Source organism: Antennarius striatus, chromosome 16 (assembly GCF_040054535.1).
Source record: "Antennarius striatus isolate MH-2024 chromosome 16, ASM4005453v1, whole genome shotgun sequence".
NCBI classification, from domain to species: domain Eukaryota; kingdom Metazoa; phylum Chordata; class Actinopteri; order Lophiiformes; family Antennariidae; genus Antennarius; species Antennarius striatus.
In genome coordinates, this window is record NC_090791.1 from 11,115,204 (window position 1) to 11,128,279 (window position 13,076).

The 13,076-nt window shown below is 39.8% G+C and overlaps 1 protein-coding gene across 1 annotated transcript in view; it reads right to left on the minus strand.

Annotated features, from left to right (window-relative positions):
• septin9a (septin 9a) overlaps nt 1-4,069 on the minus strand; it is a 64,372-nt gene extending 60,303 nt beyond the window's left edge. The window contains exon 1 of the mRNA XM_068336007.1: nt 3,838-4,069. Within this exon, the coding sequence (XP_068192108.1) occupies nt 3,838-3,859 (22 nt within the window). The 5' untranslated portion in view covers nt 3,860-4,069. The remainder of the gene's footprint in view (nt 1-3,837) is intronic.
• Between the last annotated feature and the right edge of the window lie 9,007 nt (nt 4,070-13,076).

Genomic DNA, 13,076 nt, shown 5'->3' on the forward strand with positions numbered 1-13,076 from the left:
GGGAAACTCAACATTCCAGCATATATATGGCACCATGTTACAACCCCTATCAATGGATTGTAGACCAAAGCAGTTAAGTCATTGATAATGCAAACTGCATTGAAGCCTTTCACACAACCGGAAAGGTTCGCGACAGCTAACTTTGGGATTTAAAGTGAAAGTTGATTTAAAATCAAATGAATGAAATTGAAAGTAGATTTTATTGACATTAACAAGGTTGTTACAGTGCCTTGCGAAAGTATTACCCCCCCAAAACCTCATTGACATTTTGCCACATTTCAAGCTTTAAACTTAAAGATAATAAAATGAAATTATTGTTCAAGAATCAACAACATGTGAGACACAATCGTGAAGTGGAACCAAATTTATTCAACATTTTAAAACTGAAAAGTAGGATGTGCAAATGTGAGACCAAATGACACACAGGTGAACTCTGTTTGTCATTGTTAGTCATTTAGGTCCACATTGGATCATTCAGAAGTCGTCAGGGAACTTCTGGAGTCGTTAAGCTGAAAAAAAGTCTTGAAAAATATTTTCAGCCTGAAATGTGGCAAAATGTCAAAAAGTTCTTGTGGGGGGCCAATACTTTCGCAAGGCACTGTAGTTAATCTTAGTTACTGTTTTCATCTGAAATTAAAATTTGTAACTAAAAGATTTTATCAGCTTTAACAAGTTATTTAACTATTGTTGGTATTGATAATTCCAGTAAACATATATCGCTTGAAATTAAAAAAAGAGCGCTAAACAGGTGTAACTAGATTTAATTAGCTGGTTAAATAAGCCTTACTTTATGGATGTCTACTCTCTCTTACTTTAAATCTCCTGCCGACTTGTTCAAATACAAACCCTGTCAGGAGGTTTTAAATATACACCTGACAGCTAAATTCACAAATGCTAAATGCTAATGTACACGTTTCCAACAACGAAAACCTGATGAACCATGTAGACGACTCAGAAACAAGAAACCTTTTACTACTGCAGTTACCAAAAACTATTATTACAACAAAAAAAATACAAGGTTGGAAAATGTTTACCACAGCACCACAATGTTCTTCTGGTGAGACCTTCTAACCAAATTCATGCTTCTGAAATGGTCTATTTTAAACGATGATTCGCTTAAACAGGGCTGGCAGTGATCAGGCATGGGTGTGTCCATTCCAGCTGCAACTAGTTTTCGATGCAGTTTGGTGTTTTTTAACTTACTTTCTAAAAGGTCAAATAGTTTTCCACACATATTCCTTTTGTACTTTTCATTTTTGGGTGACTATAAAAACATAATTGTCTAATTTAGAGAGTGCTCTTACCACACACACCCACTGCTTCTGTGTGTGAAAAAATCCAATTGATCTGATTAGATGGAGGCAACTGCCTTGCAAAATCTTCCAAGTGCCAAAGTGAATGCTAAGATGTGGTTACAGCTTCAGGTAGAAAAAATAGTTTAATTCAACAGATAATACATGATTAGATGAAACTGTTTTGAAATGTGTATTTTCTATGACGTCACTTTTTTAAAATCATACTTACTAGAGTGTTGTGTGAAAATGTCCACCTGTTCTAATACCTTATTAGTCCATTATTCACAGGCTTCTAGGAAGCCAAATTGAAGGTTAGACCCTGTGCTGCTAGATGACAGGGCAAATATTTCTCAACACAGTTTATAGCTTGACTTTCAAGTTACCATCTAACAAGACCTTTAGGCTCTGTATCAAAGCTGTCCTGTATAAACAGGATAAGAGACCAAATGCAGCGCAGTGAGAGGCATTTGTCACACAGGTACAAATAGAGTTAGGTGTGTATGGTTGTATTTGAAACAGGACATGAAAGAGTATACTAGGAGTATACTTGAAAAATAATGACTCTGTGTGCTGGAGTGGGCTGTTATTCATACAGGTTACTCATTGATCCACACAAGTTGTGGGAGTGGTGTACAAGGCAGGGATTGGCTCCAGAGGAGGGTTCAGCTGCAAGTGGATGCATGAGTGAACACAGACACACACACACACACACACACACACACACACACACACACACACACGCACGCACGCACGCACGCACACACACACACACACACACACACACACACACACACACACACACACACACATTCATATTAACAACCCCTCCTCCCAAAATAGGACAAATATCCAGGTTTCTATAGATGAGAGCTAAACCTTGTATTTCAATGTGTGTGTGTGTGTGTGTGTGTGTGTGTGTGTGTGTGTGTGTGTGTGTGTGTGTGTGTGTGTGTGTGTGTGTATGTGTGTGCGTGCGTGTGTATGTGTGGTGTGAGGATATTTGTGTACAAAATACAGGTCGACCTTCCTCACCAAAAGTCATCCCTCCAAATCTCTGATGTTTATCCAAATACCCCTACACATTAGAAAGAAAGGCCATTCACAACACACACACACACACACACACACACACACACACACACACACACACACACACACACACACACACACACACTCACACACACATGCACACACACTTTGTTATTAGACTTTTCTGCACAAAGAATGTGACAGCTCCATACACATCCCAATGTGGATGCAGAACACACACACACACACACACACACACACACACACACACACACACACACACACACACACACACACACACACACACACACACACACACACACACGCAGGAGGAGGAGAGGCGACATGACCCAACACGCACTGGGCTACGATGGAAAACCGTCGGACGCTCCATCACACAAAGACTCACGGAAGAGAAGCCGAGAACGCCGGCATTCCGCGGGATATGGTTGTGTACACTGGATTGAGTTGAAGCTCGGAGGGAGAAAGAACAGGGGTGGGGGGGTGGGGGGCAGGAGGCTCAAAGGTGATAGAAGTTATGCTGGGAAGAAAGAGGGAATGAGAAAGGAAGAGCTGGAGGAGCAGCAACAAAAGGAAGGAGGAAGATAAAGGGATGTGAGGAGTGTCAGTGAGGACAGTGATGAATTGTGACAAGGCGGCCCAAGCGTTTAAGGAGACCATCACACAACCAGTGTAGCTTCAAGGCAGCAATTATTTCTCCATTGAGTGTCTTTGAGCAGGGAGACGTAAGACGTCACCCACACTATCAGTACCATCACCCACGGATCTTTGATGGGGCGCTGCTGTCAAAATCCTTGCATCTTAAAAATGCAACTTCACAAGAAGAAAGCATTCAGAGACTTGAAACCTGACAAATGATCAAATAGTTTCCAAACTGGGCTAAAACAAATACCTGAATGTGCTGCTGTTTCATTCTTCCATGACAGGGTTAACCCTCAAAGGCTGAGGAAGCATCGAGTAAAAGTTGATCTTATAACCCATACTATTACCCAATAAATATTGGGTATTTTAATTTTGATTGGGATATTTTTTCCCCCCGCTGTGTGTCGTATTTATGATGTAGCATGATAAAAAGAAAGTCACATGTTATCTAGGAGTGAAGGAAATGCAGGATTTTAAAAAAAATCAACATTGTCATTCAAGACAAATGATCAAGGTTAACCCCGAGCAGCAGTACAAATAAATCCTTGTTTTCTGCGGTGCGTTTTTCAGTGGTTTCTGTTCAGTTCTTTAGGGCATCACCTGAAGAGGTGAAATGAATATCAAGAATCCAAACAAACCTCAAATGTTTTTACAACCACACCCGCAGATCCATGTGTGATAAGAATTTATCTGAAATCATAAAAACTGTAACAATCAGTCATCTGTGCTTCTTTACTCATCCACACATTTTATCAGTCAGAGACTTTTAGCTGATTTAGCCGAGATATACAGCCTTATAATAATTTATAAAACTTGTTCAAATTCTATTAATGCCCCCACATCCACTCACCTGTATTGGAAGACTTCCTCATGATTGCAGATGTTCCCTCTCTTTCTGTTCAGGTGGTTTAGTGTCTGTCGAGCGGACGTTCGCATGCGTAACTTTTCCAGGTGTTTCCTGAGCGCGGCGCCTCTCTGCCAGTCCTGGAAGTTCAGCTTTTTCCAAATGTAAATGAGCGCAGGTAAATTCACTTCTTCATCAACTTCCTGAACTTCTTAATTTCCACGTCGAGCCACTCCAGAGGAGACAGTCAGTCGGCTGTGGATACTGTCACACCTGCGCTCCAAATGCACGCCCAGTCCAGGAGCGGGAGTGGTTTGTTGTAACTGGAGTTTAAACTATGAAAACTTGTCGTTGGAATACAGAGGGTAGGGGTTGGGGGGTCAATCAGACATGCAATTTTGAAATTAATTGAATTTTATTGAACTGGCCTCCTTAGAAGACTAAAACAAATTAAAACTGCCAAGATAGGTTCGTGTGGCGTCATGCGCAACACGTGGCTATGCGCGCACATATCGATCCCTCTGATCAAACACGTTATCATACATCATAATAACAAATATCAAATGGATATTCTTAAATCTATATGAAGTAGCCATCCCACCACCCCCGCACCAACTATTGTGGACTTCTATGTTTTGCGTGGTGTTGTTTAAATGTTGTTGGCTCGCATCCATTCCAATAGTAAGTCGAGCGGACAACATTCAAACCTTTGAAACGGTTCACACAGCGATGAGCTCCGTCAGCCTCACCTTCACCAGAGTCACGTCCCGACAGAAGGAGCCGTTGTCCTGAGCTGCAGAGACCTCTAGTGGCCGCTGCTCGGTACTGCATTTACACAACACGGGTTACCTGGCATCAATTATTAACTGTAACAGCAATACCTCAAAATTAAATCACGGATAACTTTATTAATTCCCAAGGGGTGAATTATTGTACAGCCAGTAGAACATCAAACAAAATAACTACAGACAACTATAATGAATTTGCAACAGATAAAACAGCAGGCATTAAAAGCAGATGTAGAACAAAATTAAGTAGTTAAAAACAAATAAAAAGCAATGAGCAAACACACACACACACACACACACACACACACACAAAATTATTAAGTGGTTTTCTTGTCATCGATGGTATTATTTTAATTTTTACTTTGACTTTTAACATGTTAGCTCAAGTTTACAAAAAAATACACCACTGTTGTGTTTCTTGGGCTTCATTTTACTCTTGACATAGAAAAAGCGATCTGTTGATGCAAAACCCATCAGCGCTGACGACTGGGGGTGGACCTACAAGCTGTCTGACCCAGAAAAACACATAAGCCACAATGTGAATCAGACATAGACATGAACAGAGGGGAAGTGTCATAGCTCATCCTATGGTTGCTTTTCTGTGACACTCAATTAACATCTCACACTGAGACCCAGTTAAACCCAGGACGAGGGCCCGACAAGTGAAAGTCTAAATGAAGCACAGTAGTAGCAAAAGTCAACAACTTGTGTCAGCAATATAGATATATTTATCCGTGACTGATAAGATTCATTAACAGTAGCCACCATTAGCTATGACTCATTCTGCACCGAATGTGGCAACAATAACCCCTTAATGTATTAAATTTGTTCAGACAGGTTTGATTGTTTAGGATTTTTCATTTGTAAGAGAACAGAGGCAATGCATCTTTAAAAACCACACCGTCTTTGCAAAGAAGGTGGTGCAGAAAAGTCAACTGAGTCCCCTTTGTTCATGAAACAAAATAAATGAGCTTCTTGTGCAGCAGCCAGATGTGGGTTGAATGGTTGCTTCTCACAGTAGAAGATTTAAGTTCTGTTGTATTAAAAATTGAAGGCTTTAGTTTAAGACTCCAAGAATAAAGACATTCACAGTGATTTCTGTCACGTTTCTATCCTCAGCTTTCTCTCCTAAACATCAAAATGTAGCAAAGTTAAAAAAAAACATGCTAATTTCCTGGTAAGAAAATGACAATAATATCAGACTACCCAAAAAACTGTATTTATGTCAAACCCTTTGTCACTGCAGTTTTTGCATGTCCAAGGAAAAATTAAACAATGTACTGTAAATAATAATAATAATCCTGTATGGTGGGTCTGAATTCAAAAGAAAGGCAAGAGTAAGAATGAGCAACAACACCGACAATTACACTTTATTTAACTTTCAGCATTCTTCAATAACAGAAACTAACTTCTTTGTGTGTTTGCTCTTACTTACTTTCATGCTGAAACAGCAACATGTAGTTAACACATATTAATCAACCTTAGTGAATGAAGCACTTCCACTTTGTCAATGGTAAACAACAACAGAGATAAAGGGGTAAAGAACAACAGGCAAGAAGTTTCACCTTCTTTACACAGAGGACGAACATATGGTTCATCAGCACAATGAAAACATCACAAAACCAGTGAGAGGAGGAAGGAAGCTGCATGAAAAAGCCAACAGTGTGCAACTTATATTAATATACTTGTAATAAATTGGATTAACAACATACCTAGTGTTGTCAATGCACATCATGAGTGTAACCCAATACCTACCATTAACAAAAAGTCATTTACTTTACAAACTGTTTCAATGATGCTGATATTTTGCACTGTGAAGGCAAAACAGCTACATGTGCAAAACATGAGTGTTGCCTTCTGTAAAGGAGAGTGAGGCATTTAAGAGCAAAGAGAGGAATGCATAATAACCTCCGTTATTATATTTAAGGCTACAACCACATCCTGTAACTGCAGCAGAAACACCTGAGCCTCGGCCGCTCATCTCACGACTTAAGCAGGAAACTTCTGCAAAGGAACTAAATTCTACTGAGATACTTTGTAATTTTCATGATTTTCGTGACAAAAACTAAATTGAAACCAATCTCTTTAAGTCAAGATCTTGTTTTTCTTCCATTCGAAACCTTCCCACACTCAGAAAGCACCAGGTGAATGTACTAGTTTCTGATTCTCCAACCAAAATAACTTCTAACAAATTCTGAACTTAAAAAACAAAACTGCATTTCGCCAACAGTTTAATTTTTTACCATGATCAACAGCACATGTGGATGTTTCTGGAACATCAGCCCTGATACTGAAGTTGTTACACTGAAGTTGTTGCAATAAGGCTTCAAAGTAAAAATGGCCTTCCTCTCACAGTATTTAAAACTGTACATCTGTGGTGGGTGATGCTCTCCTACAATGTCCTACAGTATTTTCTACCGTATCATTTGGCCTTTCCTGTTACAAGTTATGACAGGCATGGAAACCGCCGTACTTGGTTCCATGTTTAATGGAACATTAAACATTATAATACTGTAGTGACATTATAGTGCAGCAGTTCTTGATGTCAAATTTGTTTTTCTCCTAACAAGGGTCTCAATTTCCATTTCTGTGCTCTTAGTCACCTCAAAGCAGTTTCCGTTCCTTGCTGGTCTTTTTATGACTGCTTAAGTGATCCTCTATATGCGCACACATACGTGCACACACACACACACACACACGCACACACACACACACACACACACACACACACACACACACACACACACACACACACACGCACACACACACACACACACACGCAAACACACACTGTGTTTTATCCTGACACTAACCACACATCCAGGTATAAACACACTTTTCACACTTCACCGCTTTGGCTGATCTTTGCTGCTCTGTGAAGAAAAAAAAGTCACAGCTTTGACCACACAGACTTGCACACACCAGTAAACACTGTCCTCTCCAGCGTGCCGCTACATGATGTTTTTCTTGTCTCTGTGCAAGACTTTAATGCTGACTCATCCAGCTTGTCTCTAACAGCAGTTTGGTGCAACTTGTCTTGACTTATATTGTTTGAATTGTTCCTTGATTTACAGTGTTTGAGGGCTCAGTGTTTGCATTAGTGAGTCCAGGCACTGGGCTGCACTTGGAACTGGCAATAAATTATTGTGCTGTTTTTCAAAAAGGTTGCTCCTTTTGTGGTTGGATGAGATGACTGAGGACAAAAGGGTTTAAAATATATTTTAAAAGATTTAATTCCCCCCTAAAAGCTAGACTTAAATCTATTTTGTGTTTATAAGCAAAGGATTCTGAAAGCAGGGGTTTTATCTATGTGGTGTTTTGATGGCCTAAACCCTCTGATGATACACACACAATTCCAGTGCACCTGTGCAGATTAACTTGTCCTTCTCTGACTTAGAAGGCTTTAGTCGGTGAATAATTCCACTTTCATTTGTTTGTTTTATACAGAATTTAAAAAGTGATCTCGTTTGCGCACATATTTTTTGTCTGCAGTTTATACCAAAAGGTTCTCAATATTTTTTCATGACACTGAATAGTCTTTTGTTGTCTACAAATTGTCACTTCTTACATCTCCTTGGCATGATCTTTTACTTGTTCATGAGAAAAAATGAGACTCATTCATGAATCACATCTTGTAAATCTTCTTTTCTTTTTTCTGAAAGAAGTGTACATGTACAGCTATCCCTCTCTAATGAAGACTCATAAGGAATCTTTCATGGCTACACATTGGTGGTGGCTTGGACTGTAAGTGTTAGGTTTAATTTGGGAGCCCATCTACTGAATTCCTTTAGGTATGTCATTTTCACTTTGATGATTTTATTATTGCTTTCTACTTGTCAGCTGCACATGCTCTGTGATTTTACGGGTCCGGTTACATCCTCTCATCTCCTGGTCATTCTTGTTCTTTACATTTTTCTGTTGTTTTTTTGAGTCTCTGGCCTGGTGGTGCCAAAAAACACAAGATGATCAACCAGTGAGCTTCAAAGTATTATCAAAGTAATATTTATCACTTTTTAATTTTTTTCAACAGTACAAGAGGTAAGTTTTTGCTTATGTCATTCATTGGTTCCAGGGGACGCAACACAAGTCGAAAAATGATGTAAATCGAACTAACTTGTCTCCAGACTAAATAGAAAACAAACGTTCCCAGGTCTGTACTGTACTTTATTTATGAATACATTTTCAGTAATATTTGGTTAATACAAATTTATGTAAAGCTTACAAACAATTACATTTTATATTTTAATATACACAGAAAAAACAACTTTCAATCTAGAAAGACATGACTCAGACCTAAGACGAGGTATACCTGCATATTTCACCATCAAGCAAAAAAATTGAGGCAATTACTTAGATATGGCTACTAATGTTTATTGATGATAAATTACACTTAATATTGTTTCAATATTCAGTATTTTTATGAATTTTAAGTTAATCCTAAAACCCCAAGTAATGAAAGAAACCTGCAAGTATAAAAGATAATTTGTGTAATCAAAGAAGATGTACAGTATATACATTTAAGATGTACAAGTATGTACATTGCAGTAGCATGTCAGAGCCCTGTTAAAGGTAGGTCCACTTCTGATTGTTTACCATATAAACTGACAGATGTAACTGATTACTTTTCAATGGACTTGTGCTATGCTTTTTTATTCATGCGTCAAACCGTTCAGTGAAATTGTTCCCCGGCTGTACATTTGAGTAATTTATGGACCTTTGTGCCTCATTAGTCTTCCACTAACTCATCATATCAGGCACCAGATCTGAAGATGTCGGAGAACACGGTGAGCTGTTACATTGCTTCAGCTGCTTCACTTCCGCGTAACGCATACACAGATGGAGTTTCAGATTGTTGGCTTGACACCTTTAGCGCCTCAGAGTTCCACGCATATCTTCATAAACATCATTGGTGGCGACACGTCTTGGTTTAATTGTGCTGCGCCTCATCTGGAAATGAGAGATGTTCACACGTTAGATTTTTGTTGCACATCGGTAACAGCTGCGGTTTAGATTGTAAGTGATAATTGATCACTTATTGGAAGGCCATCAGTACAAACCCACGTTCCCCCCAGTTCATAAGTTGAAGTATCCTTGAGCAAGATACTGGAGCACCTGAAGAAACTTCCCAACTAAGCTAATGAAATACAGAATAACAAAGGCAAAGTACATGGGTTCACTGGATACCCTCTGTCTTTTAGCAAGCCTCAGACTACTGTAATTTAAATTGTACATTTAATAATGTGATTAAACAGCACTCTGCTTTGTTCACCAATCAATTCATCTGTTTGTTTGTCAGAAAACATTCTGGTCTTTCCACAGCGTCACTGAAAAGTGTAAAACAGCAGTGAGAATAAACATGAGCTTTCATTGTGAAACTCCACAAAAGCTTTCAATGTGAGTTTGTCACAATGTTGTCCTCCAATAAGGGGTTAACAGGAACATGGAAACAACACATCAGTTACAATCAGGACCTATGAGTCATAGTAACACACACACACGCACACCTTGAGGATGACCCATATGAGGCAGCCCATGATGATGCCAGCCAGAATAGCAGCAGAGACCACAACAACCACCAAAACCAGATCCTTGTCTTCTGGGTGACACTGCTTCAGTTTGTCTGTTAACACACAATGTGTTTGTCAAAGAGTCCAGCTGTGTCCCACTTCCATCATGTCATTACTTTGAGGTGTATTTTCATTTCCGTTTTAAGTGTTTCTGATTCCTTATGCAATTTTGTCTTGAAAAATCAAATATGGACATAGGAGTACATATTTACTATGTATAATTAGGTCTGTTTTAATGCTGCTTAAAGGAGGTCTGTTTTAATGCTGCTTAAAAGTACACAGTATGTATGAAATGAACTTTGTCGGGCTATTTATCACTATTTCTAATGTATTTGTTACAGAAACTCTTTCAATTATAGTGAAATGGCTATAAAACAGAGATAGTTTTGTGTACATTTGGTGTGTCTCTGAGACAGTTTGTGAAATATTCTCCTTTTTTCCCTGGACTGAGTACAAATACATGTTGATGCATGTGATACTATTTTATGTGCCTAGGTTAGTGATCTGTTATAAATTACTGCTGCACTTCTGTGCATTAATTCACATTCAAGAGAAAAGTCGTGTGGAAAAGGATGCTGTAGTTCAACTGTAAGAACTCTGAGATGATACATAAATGGATAAGGCTCACCTGTAAGCACCAGGAGCACAGAACCGTTCCCTCTATTCTCTATGTATTTACTCTTACTTAAGTCAAACATTGTGTAAACACACAGGTATGGTCCTGTGTCTTCAGAGGTCAGGTTCTGGATGTGGATGTCCAGGCTCTCAAAATGTCCAGTCATCTTAATTTTGCCCTTGAATTTTGGTGAGAGGGTCTTGTTGCCTGATTCTTTCTCTATGGAGCAAACTTTTTCCTCCTTGAGACCTCGCTTCAATATCAAAAACTCTTGATCTGGATCAGGAGGTCTGCACTGTATGGTTATAGCTCCTCCAATATCTCTCCACACCACTCCACCATTCTCTGAATTGGACAGATAGATTATAGCATCTCACTCTACATTAGGTAAATCACACATGTCTTTCATAGCTGGTTATCAGTCTTACCTTGGCCAGTCAGGGCTGTGCAGGAGAGACAAAGGATGGTTACGAGCTTCAACCAGATAGCAGACATGCTTAGAGCCTGTCGCACCAGGTTTGTCAAAAAGAGAGAAAAAGGGGGGGAGGAAGAGTCAGCTGGACCGAAAGTTGGTTGAAGATGTTTCACGTCTCATCCAATAGGCTTCCTCTGTTCTAACTGACTGGTAGAAAGCACAGAATACTTATTTTCCTGTTGGAGCAGATAACAAATAAACTGTCAAACCCACCAAGACAATAAGTCTCATTTGGAGTTGTTACCCTTCGTTTCATGAGAAAGCTTGCATGAGTGCAATATTAGCATGAGTGAAGGCTGAAAGAACACTGATTTTCAATAGTAACCGAGGAGACCAGACTGAGTAAAGACCAGAAGAGGAAGTCATCTTATTGAATGATTGGTTTGTCTGATGATGCATAACATACTGTACATTTAAAGAGTTGGTTCAAAAAGATGAAAAAAACCCCACAACCTTAGACACTTCGAAGGATTTCACTTCAGATCAGTCTGATCATGAGACTCAAGTCTGACAGATGATGACCATGAGCTTTGACCAGACAGATGATGACAAGAATAGTAACTTCACAGGGAATATGAATGTGAGTTTGAGCACCAGGACTCACAGCGTCTATTTAAAACATCAGACAGAAGGAAAGAGATCATCAGAGATAGGGTGTCTCTAAAGTAGGTCGAAAGTTTACTTTCAGCAGAGATTGGAAGTTTAATAGTGTTTGCATTGCCCTCTTGTGGCAGAGGAACAAACATGAGCATGAAGCACTGACACATGAGATGATTTGACCCAATAATTCTAACTGATTTGACCCAAAAGAGACAGGAAACCACAGGCAAATCTCTCCCCATGCTTCCAGAAGCCCCTCCCACAAGTCCCACAAGTCTTCCTGGTCAGTTGTGCAGCGCTGGCTCCCACCTCTCTTTCTACTCTGGTAGAGCCTTTTTGTGCTGTTCTATGATGGGAGTAGTAACACTATTGTATGAAATATTCAGTTTTTTTTAGCAATTTCTCGCATGGAATAGCCTTGATTTCTAAGAAAATGAATAGGCTATAGAGTTTCATGTCAAAGTTTTCTTTTTCTGGCCATTTTAAGCGTTTAATTGGCGGCAGTAGCTCAGTCCACTAAGTCTTGGGCTGGGGTCCGGAGGGTCACCATTTCAAGTCCATGTTAGCCAAAATATTTGGATTGTGAACTCGCAGTGGGAGGTGCCAGTTCACCTACTGAACCCTTGAGCAAGGCACCATCCTCTTACAAGTTGCTTATGGTGTGCCTCACATGAGAGCTGCCCACCAAAAAGCCGCCTGCCTAGTAGCAATGATATGTTGACGTCTTGGGGCAACACATCACCACGATACAGTAGGCAGCCAGTCACATCTATGCCACAGTTACATTTCATTATCTGATTGGATAGCTCCCAGCAGACGTTGGGTGATCTCTGCCACTGAGAGCAGTCAGAGTGCTCCAGGGTGATGTCGGTAGTCAGGATGGAATTGTAGAGCTCCACCACAGCGGTGGACACTTTGAGAGAATTCTAGCTTGGACTTCTTGTTATAGTCCTCCAAAGCTGTGAAAGCCCTGAAGGTCCATGCAGTGGTCGGCCTGAGAACAGAGGGAGGAAGACAATGATCAGACAACAATATGGTGACTGTATTTGATTTTCTGGTGAAAAACTGTTTCTGCTCTGAAATTACCCACCACTTTGTATTTGCTAACCAAAACCAGGTTAGTGACATCTTTGCCAATGGTGTAGTAATCATGGGCCTTGTCTGTAAACAGCTGCACAATGTGAAAAAGCCGGCGATAA